The sequence below is a fragment of the Epinephelus lanceolatus genome, chromosome 15 (genome assembly GCF_041903045.1).
Source record: "Epinephelus lanceolatus isolate andai-2023 chromosome 15, ASM4190304v1, whole genome shotgun sequence".
Classification (NCBI taxonomy): domain Eukaryota; kingdom Metazoa; phylum Chordata; class Actinopteri; order Perciformes; family Serranidae; genus Epinephelus; species Epinephelus lanceolatus.
The window spans coordinates 888,218-909,731 of record NC_135748.1 but is presented as its reverse complement, the minus strand read 5'-3'; the positions used below and the strand labels follow the sequence as shown (position 1 = coordinate 909,731).

The 21,514-nt window shown below is 41.4% G+C and overlaps 1 protein-coding gene and 1 pseudogene across 17 annotated transcripts in view; both read left to right on the top strand.

Annotated features, from left to right (window-relative positions):
• Positions 1-21,514, top strand: part of nrxn3a (neurexin 3a) — a 651,034-nt gene that overhangs the window by 74,201 nt on the left and 555,319 nt on the right. For 15 of the 17 annotated variants that reach the window (XR_013493311.1, XR_013493310.1, XR_013493309.1 and 12 more), the window contains one exon: positions 10,373-11,584. Coding sequence is in view for 12 of the 17 variants with exons in the window: in XM_078174850.1 (XP_078030976.1) it covers positions 10,900-11,584 (685 nt within the window). In the remaining 5 variants the exon portion in view is untranslated. The remainder of the gene's footprint in view (positions 1-10,372; positions 11,585-21,514) is intronic. The other 2 variants (XM_078174845.1, XM_078174847.1) reach the window with 1 other exon arrangement.
• On the top strand, positions 2,073-3,106 carry LOC144467100 (uncharacterized; annotated as a pseudogene).

The following is a 21,514-nucleotide window of genomic DNA, read 5'->3' as shown; positions in this document are numbered from 1 at the left end:
CATTTTCAAGTTATCTTCACATCATTTCCACTAGGGCTGCTCGGCTGTTCACCAGTTATCGTGTTGTGTAGGCGTGTGTCTGTGTGTGTATGTGGAGGAGTTTAGCGTTTATCAGTACTACAGTCTTTGATAATTTAGCCCCGGGGTTAATTTAGTACAGGGTTTCGGTACCCATCCTTAATCAAAACACAAACGAAGTGAAGCCTGGAGAAATTAAATAAGGTTTACAGCAGCTGCCCATGCCAGGAAGTGCAGAACGCTGTGAGAAAGTGTTCCACCAATCAGCGTTCTTCAGCACACACCTCAAGAATTCCAGGTAATCGGAAAAGTCCTACCCCCCTACTAGGTACTTTTTTTATGTCAACAACATGGAAGCTCCTGTCAGGCATCATAGCGGCTACGATAACTAGGAATATTCTCCAATACATGAGCGAGGCAGAAAGGAATTGACAGTAACACCAGAGGAGCCAAGCACCAGCTACTGGTCGACAGAGCAATCCCCTGAGACTGTAAGAGCAGCAAGACCAACCTGTGCACCGCCTGGATTGACTACAAGAAAGCCTATGACTCAATGCCACACATATGGATACTGGAATGTCTGGAACTATATAAGATCAACAGAACACTAACAGTCTTCATAAAGAACTCCATGGGAATGTGGAAGACGACCCCAGAGGCCGATTGCCCAAGTCAACATCAAATGTGGCATATACCAAGGGGATGCACATGACATCAAGCTGTATACCAAGAATGAGTGAGAAATCAACTCACAGATCCAGGAACTAGGGGTGCGGGGGGTGTGGCCGCATCCGCATCCCAGCCTCCCTACCCACTGCATTACGGTTTAAAAAAATAAAGAATCTGAATTTAAACTCAATTTGTCTGACTTACATTTATCTCTTTCATATCATTAATGCATAGATCCAGGCTTTTGATGTGATATGCAGCCTGCCTGACTACATACAGTAGCCTTGGCATCCAGGATGTTGTGTCCATCCTACAAACCTTGCAGCCCCAAACCCGCTCCATGCTGTCGGAGGTGGAGAAGCTCATTAAGCTCTGTCTGGCCCTGCCCATATCTTTCGTGGCATCCGAGCGCTCTTTCTCAGCCTTGCGCAGGCTGAAAACCTGGCTGCGCAACACCATGACGCAGGAGAGACTAACACATTTGGCTATTATGAACGCTCACAGTGACCTTATGGATGAAAGCGATGTCTCGACCCTGTTTAAAATCTTCATCAGTAGGTCAACTGAGAGAAGGTCCACTTTTGGAAATGCATGAAAGCCCTGAGTCAGGAGCGCAGACTTTTCTTTTTTTCATTCAAGGTTACAAATAATGTTATGTTCCTTAAACGGCTTGATTTAGTTATCAAAGTTTCATTTTCTTAACAATAAAGATGCCGTGTTCATCCATTCTAGTTCTCTTATAACTGCATGTTATTATAAAATAACTTCAAATCAAATGCTTAATCACTGATAAGTGTGCGTTCTTCCCCCGCCCCTCCCAACAAAAATCCTGCCCCCCCTCTCAAAAATAGTTCCGACGTCCATGACCACCAGGATCTACGGCAAGGACATAGGGATGTCATTTGGATTAGAATGTGGCGGTGTGGCCGGATGGTATCAAAGAGAGGCAAGATGATCAGAACTCACAGAGCTGACCTACCAGATACAACAGGGGATATCGGGGATATCCAGGACAGCTACAAGTACCGTGGGATCCTGCAGGCTAATGGAAATCATGAGGAGGCCGCAAGGAAGTCGACCAAAACCAAATACCTCAGAAGTCAGCTGAAAGGTCAGAACAAGGTCCGAGTCATCAACATGTACGCACTGCCTGTCATCAGATACCCAGCTGGCCAAAGGAGGAGATAGAGGCCACAGATATCAAGACAAGAAAGCTCCTCACCATGCATGGAGGGTTCCACCTCAAGTCCAGCATCCTGAGGCTATACACTAAGCGGAAAGAGGGAGGCCAAGGACTAGTAAGCATCAGAGCCACTATCCAGGATGAAACATCCTGGCCCCAAAGTATGAGCTGCTAAGTGAATGCCTCAGACAACAGGAACCTGATGGAGGAGCAAACAACATGGAGGGACAAGCCCCTACATGGTGCATACCACCATCGGATAGAGGAAGTGGCTGACATTAAGAAGACCTACCAGTGGCTGGAGAATGCTGGACTGACAGACAGCACAGAGGCACTAATAATAATAATAATGATAATAATAATAATAATAATAATATTCAGTAATATACAATAAAAGTTAATAAAATGACTCATAATTATAAACACTAGGTATAAAATAATCATAATAAAAGCATCATCAGTATGTGTTTCTAAATCAGACTGAGTATGCCAGCTTGAAAAGGTGTGTTTTCAGATGGGATTTGAAAGTGATAAGGGAGACAATATTGCGCAGCGCAAGAACAGGCCCTAAGCACAAAGGCCATAGAGGCCAGGGTCTACCACAGCAGATCAGACCAAAGGTGCAGGCTGTGCAAAGGTGCCCCTGAGACGGTCCATCACATAGTGGCAGGGTGTAAGATGCAAACAGGATCAGCATACATGGAGAGACACAACCAAGTGGTGGGATAGTGTACAGGAACATCTGTACCCAGTATGCACTCGAAATACACAAATTCTGATGGGAAACGCCAACAAAGGTGGTTAAGAACAACAGGGCTAAGATCCTGTGGGACTTCAGCTTCCAGACTGACAAACAGCTGCTGACTAACCAACTGGACATAATGGTGGTTGACAAACACCAGAAGAGGGCAGTGGTGGTAGATGTGGTGATACAAGCTGACAGCAACATCAGAAAGAAGGAACACGAAAAGGTGGAGAAGTATCAAGGGTTGAAAGGGTTGAAACAGCTGGAACAGATGTGGGAGGTCAAAGATGATGTGGTCCCCATGGTAGTAGGACCACTCGGGGCAGTGACCCCCAAACTGGGAGAGTGGCTCCGGCAGATTCCAGGATCAACATCTGAAGCCTCAGTCCAGAAGTCCTAGGAACAGCTAAGATACTGCGCAGAACCCTCAAACTCCCAGGCCTCTGGTAGAGGACCTGAGCTTGAAGATGACACAGATACCACCCCAAGAGGGTGAGAGGGTGATTTTTTTTTAAAATATATATATATACACATATATATGAATCTGAAGTGGGCCATTCTAGATAATGAGTACTTTTACTTTTGGTACTTAAAGTATATTTTAAGGCTGATACTTTAACATGAGTAACATTTTGAATGTAGGTCTTTTATTTTTAACAGTGTAGTACTACTACATTTAGTGTAGGCCTACTTAAGTAAAAGATCTGAGTAGCCTACATAACCATTAGTTTATTTGGCATATAAATTGTTTTTTCTTTTTCACTCTCTCTCTCTCTCTCTCTCTCTCTCTCTCTCTCTCTCTCTCACGCACATGCACACACACACACACACACACACACACACACACACACACACACACACACACTTTCCAGACACAGTTAAAGCAGTGTAACATGTGCAGTTTACCTCTCTGCCATCTGCTGTCTGTATTTCTGTCTCTGTCTGTCTGTCTGTCTGTCTGTCTAAACTGTGACTAAAGAAATAGTTTCACCTTGGTTATCTTAAAATGAACGAGTTTTTTATTGTATTACTTCATTTTGAAGCCACATGAAGTAATAATATGCAACGTGAGGATTCTAAAATAAAATAAAATGGCACTTACGCCCATGAGGAAGAGATAAATAGCCTATAGGCTACTTCATTTTAAAAATCGTACTCCATAGGATAACTCTCACCCTTTCCCTTTTGAAAAATCTCCTAAAAGCAGTTATTTCGCTCCTCTACCCTTCCTGCTGTAACTTGTGTCACTCAGTGTGGACCATCAGACACCTCCTGCCCTGTACTCATTCACACACACAGACACATACACACAGAGGGAGGGAGAGAGTTTTGAGACCTGCTCTTGTTTCTGGCAAGCTGTTATGTAAAGACTATCATGCACATTACGGGTTTGACGAGCTTTACAGGCTTATCTACATGCGTTTTTTGCAGATGCTCTTTAATGAGCCCAAAGGGGTGGGAGTTAGAAATATGATTGGGCCAGCCCAGTGTCAATTAAGAAAATACACCTATGGGCCTACCTGTGTTTTGGCCCAGCCAAAAAAAAAAATTGCGTTTGTTTAAAAGTCCCATTGGCCCACCGGGAAAGTGCCTGCTATGCCAGATGGCCAGTCCAGCCCTGAGTCGGGCGTCGTAGTGGTGTAGCAGTTCAAATTCTCTGGCCAGCTGCAGCCTTCTGGGTGGAGTTTGTATGTTCTCCATACGTCAGCTTGGGGTTTTTTTCCGGAATCTCTGGCTTCCTCCCACAGCCCAAAGACATGTATATGAGGTTTATTGGTGACTCTAATCTAAGCATGAGTGGCTGTCTGTCTCTATGTGTCAGCCCTATGATAGTCTGGCAGCCTGTTCAGGGTGTACTCCGCCTCTCACCCAGTGACAGCTGAGATAGGCTCCAGCACATCTGTGACCCTGTACCAGGGTAAGCGGTTATGGAAAATGAATCTTCAGAAGTATTCATTCAAATGCTACCAAAATTGACACTGACAGTGTTTGTGTACTCGATGTCAATCATCATTTCAAATGGTGTTCAGGTTGACACCATTTTCTATTTCATCTTATTTTTAACCAAAAGTCACCAAAATATTTGGCAATGCACCTGAAACTAGCAGAATAATGTGTGACTTTTTTTTTTAGAATTGTCTATTTCATCTTTTTTTTAACCAAAAGTCACCAAACTATTTGGCACTACACCTGACACCTGTTTTCTTTTTTAATTTTATCACCAACACTTCAACTGTTTTAACTGTTTTAAGCTTAAAAAGATAAAACAAACAAAAAAAGCAGTTCTCCACGTGATATTGTTGCCTCAAGTTGTGAGAAGGTGTGTGTAAAGGCATGCCTTCCTGGTGGAGCAGTGAGTAAGCCACATTATCTGGGTATACAAAGATCCAGGATTTGAATCTCCAGACAGTGGAGTCTCGACAAGTTTTGAACAAATTTCTAGCAAATTCTTTGACAACACACCAGACAGAGGAAGGTTAATTCGTGAATTTTTCAGAATTGTATTCCAAACAGTTATATTGTTGTGCTTTTTTTTTTTTTTTTAAAGATTTGTGACATTCCTCTCTCTGCCCTCTGCTTGAGAGGTTGGTTTGGCTTCCTGGCATTGGAGCTAGTGGGCAGGGTTGGAGAAGCTGTCAGAAAACTACCAGCACCTGGGCAGATGCATCCGCTGGTTTCTGCCCATCTGTCATCAGTTCTTCTGGTTTGAAGTTTACATGCCATGAGTGTAAAATCCTACAAAAAGTATATATTCCACTCAAGTAAACAGAACTTCATAGAGTTCATAATTCATCCTGTCAAAACTCCTAGGCATGTCCCTCGATATTTTTCATGTTTGGTACTCATTTGCTCAGTAGTTGAGTGGTAAGGTGGTTGTGTTTGAATGCAAAGGTTGAGAGTTCAAGCTTTTGCCATACTGCACATGGTCGGAATCTTTGTTTTTTTTTTTTCAATATGAGTTTTAACACTGCTCACATAGTAGCAACATTTGTGTATAAAGTATTGGACATGGGATTCCAGATCTTGAAGAAAATAAAAACTCAATACAGATGTAGTCATGTGAAACACGTCTTCACAGAAGGAAAAAAGTCAAATGAAACATCAAATGTTTCTGAAAGTAGATTTATGTACCTCAACAGAGCATCAGCATAAAGAGATGACCACAATCAATAATTTTAAAGAATATCAAGAATTGTGCCTCTTGTTAAGAAAATAACAATCAAGCATCCAGATACTTAAAATCTGCTTGGACCCACTCAATGCTGCTTCCTGCTTTAAATTATGACTTTTCTTTGTCAATTTGTCAAATTACCATCGATATAGGCTGCTTAACCTTTTAAAAATGGACATCCTGTGGACATCTTTGGGAGATTGGTGTGTGCATGATTGTGTTTAAATCAATCTAAAATAAGAACTATAATAGCTCAGGCATTTGTTCTTTTTGCAGCTCAAAGCCAGGCCCTGTGTTTTCTGCATCATTGTGTCATTATATTACCTTACATGTGGTACAAATGTGTTACTTTGCCTTAATTACATCAGTATTTTGCCATAATGGTCAGCAAACTGTCTGACCTGGGTCGCCCCCACCCACCTGCTCCTGGATTAAGGACTTTCTTACAAACCGGCCCCAGACAGTGAAACTTGGACCCCACCTCTCCTCCACCCGGACACTGAGTATGGGCTCCTCACAAGGGTGTGTGCTGACTGCGACTGCATAGAGAGGGTCCACACCTTCACTTTTCTGGGCACCACGATCTCTGCTGTACTATCCTGGACTGCAAACACCACAGCTGTCATCAAGAAGGCACAGCAGCTAAACATTCTGAGAGTGCTCAGGAAGAACAACGTCACTGAGAAGTTGCTGGTGACCTTCTACCGCTCAACCATAGAGAGCATTTTAACATACTGTATCTCAGTAGGGTTCACGCACTGCACCGAGGCAGACCAGAAGAGGGTCCAGAGAGTGGTCAGGATGGCGCAAAAGATCATCGGCTGCCCCCTCCCCTCTCTGAAGGACATTTATACATCCCGCTGCCTCAGCAGAGCTGAGGGAATCATCAGAGACAGCACACATCCTGCTTCACATCCTGCTGCCCTCAGGCAGGCGTTTCAGGTCCATCAGAACCAGGACAAACAGGCTCAGAGACAGCTTCTTTCCACAAGCCATCACTACACTGAACACACACATACAAACACACACACACAACCCCCCCTCACCCACTCTACTCACCCCACACTTACTCACACACACACAGACCTGTACCATACCACCATCACACATGGTGCAGTACTGCAAATGTGGTCTCTGTAAAATCCACACAACTATGCATATGGGAAAATCCTCACCTGTTACTTAATATTTATACTACTTACTTTACATTGCATGCTACTAATTTTATATTGTGTGTTATTTATTGTGTTGTGTACGCAACAGTCCTGCGTAGATGTTAAATGTTTTTTGCTATGCAAACAGCATTTTATTATCTACATTTCTTGTCTGCACCTTAGAATTAGCCCCAGCAAATTCGTTGTACATGTAGCATCCTTTGTTCCTGTGCACTGACAATAAAGGCTTTCTATTCTATTCTATTCTATATAATGGCCACAGGAGGTTGTTGTTTGCCTAATCCTGTATATATTGATCTAAAACAAACAGCACAAAAGCTTGTATATATATTCTTTTTGCAGCAGAAAACTCCAGCTTCTGTCTTCCATGTCATCACATTGAACATACGTAATGATGTCATTCCGCTACATTACGTGTGGTGCAGCACTGTACAAAACTGCACAGTGATGCCAGAGGAATCAGTGATGAATCTCTCATAATGCTTTTGCACTCTGTTCATAGAACAAAGGAAACAAAGACTCCCACACACTGTCTAACTTCCATCCATCCATCCATCCATTTTCTAACCGCTTACCCCCTTGAGGGTCGCGGGGGGGCTGGAGCCTATCCCAGCTGACATTGGGCAAGAGGCAGGGTACACCCTGGACAGGTCGCCAGACTATCACAGGGCTGACATGTAGAGACAGACAACCATTCACACTCACATTCACACCTACGGAGAATTTAGAGTCACCAATTAACCTATCCCCAATCTGCATACCTTTGGACTGTCGGAGGAAGCCAGAGTACCCGGAGAAAACCCACGCTGACATGGGGAGAACATGCAAACTCCACACAGAAGAGCTCCCACACCCAGGATCGAACCGGAAACCCTCTTGCTGTGAGGCGACAGTGCTAACCACCACATCACCATGCCGCCCAGCTTACAATATATAATTTATTTGCAACATTTCGGTACTAGACCTTCATCAGGCAAACAGTTTTTTGTTCATGAGGAGCCATCTTAAATAGGGAGTGGTCGTTTCTCCACAACCAATCTCATTTCCACGTGCACACATAGAGACAAAATCATCATTGGGTTATTGAAACACACAACGAACAGAGACAGCAAAAATCAAAGCTCTCTGTGTGACATCAGTCTAAAGTAACCCACATGTCTAAAGGGAAATACATAATATAGTGAATCGATTACAAATAAATACATTTTTCTAAATATTTCTACAGCAAATATAACAGATTCCCTTTGTAAGTAGGCTGATAGGGGTATGTTTACATTTTAAGTTAAAAACAGACATATTAGATACAAAGAGACACATCATTCATCAAAATATACATATAACAATGATCAAAGTTCATTCTGCCATATCCAAACTACACACAATTACAATAAATGATAGCAGCAAAAAAGTTATAGAAATACCAACAAATTATGGCTGTCTAATTTCTAAAAACATTTATTTGATGATTTATATCATCAAAAACTCTGCTCATTCACTCACTCTGCTCATAAAAATGAGCATATCTCAAAAACTAAATAATGCACATAATAGCATATGGAGTGTTGAGAAATATTTAGCTTGTGTTTCTACATTTAGAAATCATTTGGATCAACATGTTCTGTGTATGTTATTTTGTTATTTTTTGAGGAAAAAAAGTCAGATTTTTTTCAATACTTCTATCAATTATATGGTTTATTGAATTATGTAATCGTTTAATTCCAACTGTACAGATTTCAGGGATATGAAGCATTTAAAGATACTCCAAGAAATGACGTCAGAACTTGCAAAAATACCAATGTAGGCACTCTTGGATCATTTCTCTTGCAGAGTTTAAAGGATTAAATATGGTCACCTGATTGTAGGGACTGTATGATGATAAGTTTATTTTGAAAAAGAATAAGTATGGGGTAGCAAAACTTTGCTCCACCACTGCCTGTTAAAAAGGGGTGAAATAATTTCAGCTCACTTTATTTATTTATTTTTATTCATTTTAGTAAGATTTGCTTGTATCAAGGATGGACAAAATGATTTTAAAGATGCAACCCTGTCACCTAAAATTACTTGTATATAGTACTGAAGTGATACTTAATGTGTTAAATTTTGTATGTGTTGTAGAAAATGTAATTGATGCCAGGGTTAGATGAACTAACTGTCAATGTTCATTTAGAATGTATTATGTTCCTTTCCCTATAGTCGGGGTGGTAATTGGGTTGGACGTCATTTTTTAAAAGCATCAAACAACAGAAAGCAGGGGTCATATTTCACATGATGTTAGGTTTAGGCAACTAAATCACTTAGATTAAAGCTGCACTAATCAATATTTATACACAATTGGTCAAATGACTGTGTAATGTAATAGAGAACTCAGAAATGATCACCAAAGTTGATTTTATTTCAACAACAAATATATTGCATCAGTATCTGCTTGTGTTTCTCTGTGCCTCTTAGTATTTAACAGGATTCAGCAGGAAGCTGTCTCTCTAGGCTAGTCATCAGATAAAGTCAGTCTGCCTGGCTGACTGATAGTCATGCACTGCCATGAGAATAATGAGGCTAATTTATCCAGCAGATGACCGATAACTCCAAACAACCTTTGTGGAGGAGGGGGAAAATGCAGCACTTTTAATTAGAATTGGTGACTGCAACTAAAATAAAGGCAAACTCCTCTCTGTAAGCAACTGCAAGCTCAATATGTGATATAAAAGACACACATTGTCTTCATTACAACAAAACCCTTCATGTAATTTATGCTAATAGTACCATCCATCAATTGCTGCCTCCGATGGCATTGAGGTAACGTCATTATTATTTTTTCGTGGGACTTTGGGGATGTAGGGAACCTGAGGGGAGTTTACATTTTACATTGGTGGATATTAATAGGCGAATTGTAGTATTCTTTATGCTCTTCTTCATTTCAACAAAAGGCTCATTATTTACTCCCTAACCAAAGTCTTGGCAGTGGGCTGTGAGTTGCTGTTGATATACCTAAGTGAGGTACCTGTAGTTTACCTGAATTCATTTATATTATATATTTCTACTAAACTACATTTTCAGATTAAGCCTTTGGATATACAAATATATTAATTGATGAAATAGGATCATTTTAATATAAATATATAATTTGAACCCCAGAATACTTATACTTCAGGTCAGTAGCCTACTTGAGGGATAGTGCTTGGTTATTCTCTGCCACTGACTATGCTTAGTTACCGCAGGTCACTGTAGCAACAGTACTGATGCTTCTGGGCACCTTGACCCATGTAACCTCTTTAGATTATACACATGCATGTCATGTGCTTCTATCATGGGGTTTAGATGCAGTAAAGTCCCCCAGGATGTACACTGTAGAATTAGCAGTAGTAAAATCAATGCTGGTGGACCATTTATAATCCTCGATCTCTCTTTTTCAGACAGTGATGGACCTGAGAGAGACCAGTGGATTCCTTGTCAGCTCTATTTCCCAGCAGACAACATGAAGGAGGAAGTTCTACTCACCCTGATAGCCAGAGAAGTTCACTCCATCAGACCTTGCACCATGAGTCTTGATAGCAGCTGTTCTGAAGTGTACAAAAAACGTATCTAAACATCACCTCCTCCTCCTCCTCCTCCTCCTCCTCTTTCCCTCTGCTGGTCCTCTCTTTAACCCTTAGAAGGAGCACAAAAATACCTCCATACAACCACTGCCCTGCAACTACTGGACAATTTCCTGATGTGAACACACTGACCCTAAGACTGTTAACCTCAAAGACTGTTTTCCTGCCACTGCCCTTATCCCTTTGAAAACATATTTTTATAAGAAATATTTATCAGAATATATCCCTGCAAATACTGCAGAAAAAAACTTTGGATCCCTGAAACTCAGTTTGACCATCCTAAGATTTCACTCTGATTTAACTCCCCTCAGACACCTTGTTGGATTAATAACTTCATCGCAGCTATGGATCTTATAGGTTTTTCTATCAGGCTGCAAGTGTTCTTCAGCACATGTATGGGACTGGAATTTTTAGGCACACCAGGTCAGTGGGCACGCTACCTCCGCTGGGACGCCAGCACCCGTGGTGACCTCAGCTTTCAGTTCAAGACGGAGGCCTCGGAGGCGCTGCTGCTGTACTTTGATGATGGAGGCTACTGTGACTTTTTGCAGCTAGCAGTAATGGAGGGCCAATTGCAGCTGCGTTTCAGCATCGACTGTGCTGAGACCACAATTGTGTCTGACAGACAGGTGAATGACGGCAGCTGGCACTTTGCCACTCTGAGCAGGTATAACCTACACACAGTGCTGGTACTGGATGGCCAGGCCAAAGCAGATGAGGTGCGGCCTCAGCGTCTGTTCATGAAAATAGTCAGTGATCTGTTCCTGGGTGGAGTGCCTCAGGATATCCGCAATGGTGCACTCACACTGCCTACGGTGCGAAACATGCAGCCCTTCAGGGGCACAATTACAGACCTCAAATATGGCATCTCACAGCCTCTGTTCCTGGGAAGCCTTAAGGTGCCCTTGGAGTCAGAAGGGTGGTGCACCGTTAACCCGTGTGAGAATGGCGGAACATGCTCAGTGGTGGATGGAGGACCGGTCTGTGACTGCTCCAAAACTGAATACAAGGGCCGCTTCTGCAGTGAAGGTAAGACATTCCTTTAAAGCCTTTGACACTGCTGTCATCCATCTTGATGTTCTTTCACATTTGGAGAGCTGCACCAGTCCATCTTGATAAAAGCATATTTGTTGTTGTTGTTGTTGTTGTTGTTTTGTGCAGTAATCCAGCTGCCATGTTATCTCACAGGGATACTGAAGACCGACATAATGACCTTGAGGGTTTCAATGTTTTTCGCATTAAATTTCAGTGTTTTTTATGCCTCTAATCTACAGATTGTTTCTGCTGTTACATCAGGTATCATGGGCTCTGGGCAGTTTGACTTTGTGGGCTTGCTTGGCTATCCCACTGATTACTATTATCCCTGTGCGCGTCTGTGTGTGTGTCTCTCACTAAGCTGTAAAATCAGAAAGCCAATCTTGGTTAGCCAGTGAGGCACAGGTTAATGGCATCGGTCCTGCAGGCGGTGATAAGGGGGTCCACAAAGAGAATGGGGCCTCCTGAGCCCCCCTTCTTCCCCCAGTCACAAGATGGCAGGTGTTTTATATATTACATCCTTTTGTGCTAAGAAATTTGCCAGAGCTGTGTTTCAAATGCTCTGCAGCTGGATGTACCAAGACCAAAATACTATCAAAGAAAGCCCTTTACTCATTTCTCCCCATGTATTTTCTCCCCACAGGCCACATAAAAGGCACTTGCTTTTAGTAAAAACTTGGATTTCTTGTGATTTGATAAATCCCGAACAAAGAACATTCTGTGATAATGCCTGTTTTGTGAAGATAATTGGTGAAAATGCACTCAGCACATGAAATTGATCCATTCACCTCTTCTTTTTTCTGTGTTCTGCAAAAAAGTCTTGTCATGTACTTAATTATTCACAATCAATACTGATTCTGCAGGTTTTCCAAAGCAGCAGCTTCCAGCAGCTGAGGAGTACACAATAATCTGACTCCTTATGAGATAATCAATACCACTTAGATGAGAAAGTCCTTCTCCATTTAATTAATTCAGATCAGAGGTAATTTGTTTCAACATATTTGTTCAGCTGTTTTTCCCTCCATCTTTGACTTTCGAGCGTTCATCTGAACTACTCACAGATATGGAATTTACATCCCATTCGGGCTGATGCCAAATCCCGGCACACTGACAAAAGGCCAGGGAATCTGGAATATAAAGATAAGATTATTATTATTGTTTTTCTTTAATCTATGGCTGCTGGTGTTTGAAAAAAAGAAAAAAGAAAAAGATGAAGTGGGGGTGGGGTCGGTGCTTTTCCTCTCCTCTGTGCATCAGTGGTGCTGAGTTACTTTGCCTTTGCTTAGCTGATTGACTGGTTGGTATTGAACCAACAAGGTGGGCTCTGGGGGTAGAAATGTGTGTGCTTCAGCTCCTCTTTCTTTCACTGCAGTCACATGAGAACAGTAACAGACTTGCTGGTGTGTGAAATATTAAGAAAATCTGCAAACTCAGCCACTGCTTTTTCACGACATCAGGTGAGTAGAGGACCAGCTGTGGCTGGAGAAGCCACACTTCCTCTTTACTGCCCTTTCTGCTCTGACTATGACAGAGATCTCTTCTTCTTATGAAAGCATTGCATGGGGCGGTATCTCAACTTGTTTGCCCCATCATCCAGGACTCTTATATCCACTAATCAGCTGCTTTGATCTAGTCCATTGTCTTAGCTGTTTAAGGTTGATCAAGCATCACAATAGCTAAGCATCTCTCTCATCACTATTAATACTTTGTTTCACATCTTCAGAGCCATTATTTTACGCCGGTCCATGAAATTGTATAACTGGCTGTATTCCACTGAATGATGAGTCTTAATTTTCTTTTTATTAGGGCCCGAGTGACGACGAAGTCGTCCGAGAGGACCCTATTGAAATCACGCTGTTTATTATTATTATTATTATTATTATTGTTATCATTATTTATTATTATTATTCTTACGAGAAAATAATCCCCACTTTGGCCCCTTTCCCAAATTAAAAAACACACCAAATTTGGCACATGCATTTGATCGGGCGAAAAATTTGATATTTCGGCAGTGTTGTATGTGGACGGGGCCAAATGGCGACATAGCGACCCCTAGAAAATTTTGGGCCTCGAGCCCCGCCTGTGGGTGTCACCTACATGCATGAAAATTGGTGGGCTCATGGAACATGCCAAAACGCACAAAAAATCCTCTTGGACCCATGTCGTAAACCCAACAGGAAGTCGGCCATTTTGATTTGAATTTTTGACATGTTTGAACGAACTCCTCCTAGGGATTTCGTCCGATCGACTTCAAATTGGCTACAGATCATCCTGAGAACATGCTGATCAAAAGTTATTAAAAGCTTTACTCTATGTGAAGGGGCGTGACCGCTAGGGCATGACAAACTTTGGCGATTTTTCATTTTCTCGCCATCGAATTTCGAACGACCCTCACGCCCACATACTTGATCTCAGCAGCTTCAAACTTGCTGGATGTGATGATGGCTCCGTCCTGAACGGCCAGATATATTAATATCCCACCTTACTCAAAGCGCCCCCCGGTGGTAACAGGAAGTGACCAGTTTTTACTTTAACATGTACTGATGACACAAACTTGACCGCATCAACTTCATTCCACTTCTGATGCATGCAGAACAAGTTGGTGAAGCTACCTTATGAACGCTGTGAAGCTACATCTAATGGTGTCCAATTTATTTATTGATTTATTTTGAGGACATGCAGTCACACTTCAACAAGGATGCATTTACTAAAAGAACCTCGAAGAGGCATATCAGACAGACTGATGAAATAGAAAAGGCAGATATAGACTTCCTTCGCAACAGCTTGAGAACAACATATGGAATCAATTGAAGGAGCAAATAAGTCGAATTCCCTGCCTTTGACATTATACAACAAACTCCTCAAGACATTATGCATGTAATTCTGGAGGGTACAGCTCCTTTGGAAATCAAGAGTGTGTTGCACCATCTTGTTCAGTCAGGACTGATAGATCTGGGCCCGTATTCACAAAGAATCCTAAGACTAAAAGTAGCTCTTAGTGACGTCATTCTAAGAAAAACCTTAGAATTCCTCGAATTCTACGATTTTTCTTAGAATTACGTGAATAACTTTTATCTTACCAAGGGAAAATTCTAAGAAAAATCTTAGAATTCCTCGAATTCTACGATTTTTCGTAGAATTTTCCCTTGGTAAGATAAAAGTTATTCACAAAGTATCGTAGGCCTTAAGAGAGCTCCTAAGGTGAAAAACTGTTAAGAGGAGGGAGGAGGACTTTTAAGAAGCCTAAGAGTGTCTTAAACAGAGAAGATGGCGGAAAGACAGAGAGGAAGGAGAGATATTCTCCGTATATTGAACGACAGTGATTTGCTCCCTTGTTCTCCTCCACGTGCCAACAGCAGGCACTGCTCTTCTGTCCAGTTTGGCTTTCTCATTCTTTTTTCTCCATTTCATTCGTTGTTTTGATCATTCTGCCAAATCAAACCGCTTTTTACCAGGAGGCCAGCAATCACTAATTGGTGACAGCTGAGTCTGCGTCCACCGTTGATATCAAATAGATTAAGTAGTAAAATTACCAGCATGGCGAGTCAACATAACGATAAGCAAATCAATATAATAATCGGCATGTGAATGAGGTACGTTCAAACATTTTGAAGCTGTGTAACAATTAATTTAATTTTGCTGAGTTTCATCATCATGACATAAAATTATTTTCACGATTACACATTTCTTAATACAGTCTAAGTTCTATGATCGGTTGATTTCACTGTCCATTCATTACTAGGAGCGCATTTGTTTTCTTTGTTTTTTTTTTTCCTTTTTGTAACAACCAATCACAGCTTTTAGAAGACTGCGTCATACCTAGCAACGGGGTCAACCACACCTCCTCACTAAGACAAAAGTTTCTGTCCCCTACTTGCTCAGAGTTGCTCTCAGAAACTTCCTGAATCACTCTTAAGCTAAGATTCCTTGCTAGGAATTTTTAGGCTAAGTTAGGAGCTCTCTGAGAGGACTCTGAGAATCTTTGTGAATATGGGCCCTGGACTCTGTGAATTCTGCTATTCTGGGTTTCCCTTATTCCCCTCTGGATGTGAGAGATCAGCCATCCCCAATTTCACTGAGTACATTAATGTCAAGTGATGGTAAATTAAAACAGTCGTCTGGCCAAATTCTTGTCCTGCTAAGGATATTACCATTTGTTGTGGGAAGTATGGAGGACAATGCATATGTGCATCTGATAAATGAGCTAATAGAGATTATGCAGATAGTGTTTGCACCTATTCTTACCATTACAACTGTTTCTAGATTGAAGTCACTAATTGAAAATCATATGAAGCATTGGAAGGAGCTTTTCCCAGAACACAATATTACACCTAAACAGCATTATCCGATACATTTGCCATCACAGATTAAATCATTGGGTCCAGTGGTTAGACATATGTGTATGCGGTTTGAATCTAAACATTGCCTCTTTATACAATGGGCTTCGAAGCTCAATTTTAAAAACATTTGCAAGTCTTTGATAAATCAGAAACAGATATATGAAAGCTGCCAAAATGTTGACTCTTTATCACACCCAATCTTTTCAAATGAAAGGGAGATGGGACCTGTATGTGAGATTAAAGATCTACAGTATTTACAAGGAAAACTGAGAGACTTCCTAGGTTATGATGAAGTAAACCATGCTGTTTCAGTCAAATGGCTTATGATAAATGGCAGTAAATACATAACTCAGAAGTCAATGATCCTTGCCAAAGTAGTGAATGGTAATATGCCAGAATTTGGACTGGTGAAAAACATATATCTTGTTGATTCTAGACATTATTGTTTGGAATACCAACCATTTCAAACTATACACTTTGATAGAAATGTCATGGCATATCAAGTTGAGGTCCCACACCTTGCGCAGGCTACAGAGTTAGTCGATGCTGAAAAGCTGGTGGATTTTACCTCGTATTACACAACTAGCAGCAAGAGCCAAACCTTTGTACAGTAGGGCTGTCAACGAATATTCTAAATTCGAATTTAAATTCGAATTTGAAAAAAAAATGGACCTTCGAATGTGAAAATTGATATTCGATTGTGGAGGAAAAAAAAACACCACCGCAGCTGTCCTCTTTGCGAGTGTTCGTTGGCCTGGACCGCTGCACTGAACGCACTGCATAAATGCCAGGGCCACACCGCCCGTGGAAGTGCTGCTGGTCGACAAGAGGTTCTGCTCCCAGCTGTTGTCTCCGTCACCCCCTGGCTTGACACATTCGCTCGCGGCTCACGCAGAAAATAGACCAGACGCCGAAACGGAGCTGCGCGGCGCGGCACAGCCGGTGTGGATGACACAATTGGTTAACATGGGCGGTGTGGCCATGGGTCAGAGAGGGGGGGCGAGCGAGATGTCCGCAGTCGTTTATAACGTAACGTTATAGATAATTGTTTTATGTGTTTTAATGTGTAGGTACGTAAATGTTTTCAAAGACGTTTATGTTGAAATAAAAATACCTACAGGTAGTTATGTTTCCTTGTATTAATACATATACAAGTATGTTTCCTTGTATTAGTTTGCCCTCTTGTGGACATAATGCGAAAAAAAAAATTTGAATGGTTCGAACCTATGAGTTAATTTTAGAAGGAATATTTGAACGTCATTTTTGAGCAATTTTGACAGCCCTATTGTACAGGTAAAATACCATCTTGGGGATGTAATAGAATTGTACAACAGTTAAAAATAACTCATTGTGTGTTCCCCAGATACGGTATGACTGGCTTTAGTAGCCTTGTAATTTGACCTTGGGAGATCAAATTAAGGAAGGTCTGTAGCAGATGAAAACATACAATACAGTGAATTATCTAAATGTATAATGATTAACTATTTCTGTTTGAAATTGTTTAAAATGTTACATGTTAAATGTTTAAATATCAAGTGTCAATTTACAGTACTGTGCCAACTGTTATAGTATATGACTACATATTTTGTATTGTTTCATTGATAATAAAACAATTGATTCTATTTGGCTTTTTCTATGTGAAGAGATAAAATTATGTCAAAGTCATGATTTCTTATTTCACGCTTGAAATAAGAAACTACTACTTGGAAAAAGCAGTTTTATACTTGTAAGTGTTGATGAAACAGCTTTGTAACTGTTGATATTCTAGTTTTAAGCATGTACTTACTGAGAATAGGTCATACAATCTCAGTAACAAGCTGTAATATCTTATTGAGATAATTAAGGACTAAAGCACTTAAAACAAGTGAAAAAGTCTAACATAAAAACTGCTTTCTATCTTATCAGACAAAAAATAAGCATATATCACCTTGATCTAAGATATTTCATTTTACTTAGATTTCAGTTTTTGCAGTGTGTAACCAGTACCTTCTCCCAGACCTCAACACAGAGAAAAGGTTATCCGGTTGGGATTTTTACTGATTCTCCTGGCCTTATTTTTGCTGTATCTGGTATAAACATACCTTTTATGCAGGGTAGAGCAGCACCTAAAGTGTGTTCAGCTGTACAAACCACTCTTTATCAGGCTGTGATGTTCCCCGTAAGGATGATCTGGATGGTGCAGGGGATATCTGGAATTTCCCCAGGTGTGTCAAGTAAAAAAGTCTCTGCCTTGCTTTTCTCACCACCGAGTGAGTACAGCGCCCAGGTCAGGCCCTCAGTGATATGGACACCAAGGTATTTGAAATCATCCACTCTCCAGTGAGGACCCATTGACATTAAAGGGAGTGTAGTTTCTTGGCTGCTTCTTCCCAAAATCCACTATCATCTTTTTCTTTTTTTTTTTTCTTTTTTTTTTTTTTGCTGACGTTCAGGAGTAGGTTGTTTTACTGACACCAGCGGGTCAGGTCCTGTACTTCTTTCAGGTAGGCCTCTTCATTGCTATCTGTGATCAGGCCCTCCATGGCTGTTTTGTCAGCAAACTTAATGATGGTGTTGAGGTCTGAAGTGGCTGCAGAGTTGTGTGTGTACAGGAAGTACAGCAGGGGACTTAAAATGCGGCCCTGGGGTGCTACTGTGTTATAGATGAGGGTGGAAGAGGTGTGTCCACACACCCTGACCACCTGGGGTCTGCCTTTCAGGAAGTCAAGGATCCACATGCACAGTGAGGTATTTAATCCCAGCTCCTTGAGCTTTATGACCAGCCTGGAGGAAACTATAGTGTTAAACACTGAACTGTAGTCAGTGAACAGGAATCTCACATAATTGCCTTTCTTTTCCAGGTGAGATAGGACAGGGTGGTGTGGAGGATGTGTTTCTATGGCGTTTTTTGTAGATCTGTTGGGACAGTAGGCAAGTTGTAGTGGGTCCATTTCTGCTGGTTAGTGAGGAGCAGTATTTAAAAGTATCACTACATGACGTCCCTCTCCCTTCTCCCTTGTCCTCTTACAGTTCTCTCCCTAAAACACACACACAAGACCTCACCACTCTGCATCCCCCAGCACTGACATGGTAAGTCATCGATTTAAAGGCACTGGTGACCCTTGTAGGTTGATAAGCTGCCTTTCCCAACCTTGGGCAGCCTCTACATTGGGATCTTCCCAGTCTTGATTTATGTCTGGCTTTCTCTCTTTGGCCATGTCTGCCTCCTGCAAGGCAGTGATAGTTGAGTGGAAGCTCTGAGAGAATTTGGATTGCTGATTGTTAAAGGACAACTTCGGTATTTTTCAACCTGGGCCCTATTTCCCCATGTGTATGTGTGCGTATGATTCATGGGTACCACTTGTTCTAAAATTGGTTCAGTATTGAGGCGCGAAACGAGCTAAAATGGTAATGGGGGCAAATGCGTCCTGTATAAAAGTGCTTTTTTTCACCACTGACTGGTTCAGATCGCCAGTGCTATCTCTGTAGATAGCATATTGTAGCGGCCTTGGGGCAGTGGTGAGTGTGAATGAGTGGAGTCAGCTGTCAGTCAGCGCTGGACTGACTGACAGCTGACTCCACTCAGTGTTGGAGAGGGGGAGGGCGGCCTCGGGACGCATTTGCCCCCGTTACCGTTTTAGCTCATTTTGCGCCTCAATACTGAACCAATTTTAGAACGAGTGGTACCCATGAATCATACGCACACATACACATGGGGAAATAGAGCCCAGGTTGAAAAATACCGAAGTTGTCCTTTAAGAGATAAATAATGTACTTAGTGAGGCTGGCTGAGGTGGACTGGTAGATTGCCCGATGGGCCCTGAAATACTGAGCATCAGATGTCTGGCACAAATGCAAATGTACTTTGTTTCAATTGTTTATCTTTTTTTCTAACACAAACATGAAAAGTATAGCAAGACCCTGAATGAAGTGGGGGGGTTAAGACATATAAAGAATCTTATGCCCTCAAAGACTAGATCAAATCAAATCAAATCAACTTTATTTATATGGCACTTTTCATACAACAGTAAGGTGCCTCACAGAGGTTAAAAACAACCAAGAACCAAAACAGAAAACAAAACAGAAAAGTAGGGATGCACCGAATATTCGGTAACCGAATATATAAGTTAAAAGCAAGGCCGAATAATAGCGGCATGTTTTGATAACGCAATCAAACAGCGTGCCGTGACGGACGGAATAAAATGTCGGCAGTGTGGCGATCCGTCCATCACGGCACGGCAGGTAACGGTCCACAAACCTCACCGCACTTTAGGAACTGTTCGTTACTTATGAAGGGACTTGTCAGAGGAGGACGGTGGCTGGTTGATTTTTATTTTATTTATTTATTTTATTTTGATCCCCCCTATGTTAATCACTTATTGATGCTGTTTTTGAAGTATGAATAAGTCAGTAAGTAATTTATTCCATTGAAATATCATTGATGTATTATAGAAAAGTCATTTATCTTTTCATAAATGACAAAAGGCACATCTGCCTCATTTGTGCTGTGGTATCATGATACTACTCAGAACCATGATATTTTCATTGGTATCGCACAGTGGGTCCCAATTTTGGTACCGTGACAACACTAATCTGGAGGGAGTTCATCTGCAAAAACTAATGAAAAACTAAACAATGATATTCAGTATTCGGTACTCGGTATTCGGCCAAGCGTTTAATAATATTCGGCTTCGGCTTCGGCCACAAATTTTCATTTCGGTGCATCCCTACAGAAAAGAGAAAACCCAACCCTCCCACCCCACATAGAGATACATAAATATATACATGCGCACACACACACTAGCTATCACTAAAGAGACATGGCCGAGCACCGCCGTAGAGACCACCCGACCCGGGCAGATGACACACAATGGCCCTCATTTACAAAACAAACAGACAACAGAAAACTGGGTGTATGTTCCTTTCCATGCAAACCTCAGCATTTATCAGTGTGGATGGAAGCAGAGGCTACGATCAAATCAGACATTCAAAGTTTGATTAGTGTGGATTTTTATTTTCAGACTGCCATCAAAGTATTTTCAATTCAGTTCAATTCAATTTTATTTATAAAGCCCAATATCACAAACCATTTTCAGCTGTATAATAATCAATTAAAAGTGTATAGCCTATGAGAAAATATAATTTGTAAAGGCCTACATGGACGTGTGTTCTCTATCACAGTTCACAGTTGCCTGGCTCTGGGGGACTGGCTTCAAGCTGACTAAAGGCTGTAATTTATCTCAACCTTTTTTTTCCAAACACTGACAGGCCAAAGCATGTTTATATCATATATCATTTACGCATTATTAAAAAGACATAAATAAACCCTGCAGTCCTCCTGGATGTCATATTTTCATCACTGTCTATCAGAGTCGGTCTGAGCTGGGGCTGATAAATTCTTATAACTACTGCAGAGTAATTTGTCCCAGGACTGAATTTTGATCATAACCTTTCCCATTAAATTCAAATGTATTGTTAATGGTTGTTAGTGGGTTTTTTGTGCGCTGGGAAATGGGGCTATAGTAAAACATTGAGTAGAGGTGGAATCGCCTGTACAGCAATACTTCCATTAGTACAACAGTCACATTATACTTACCACTCTGCT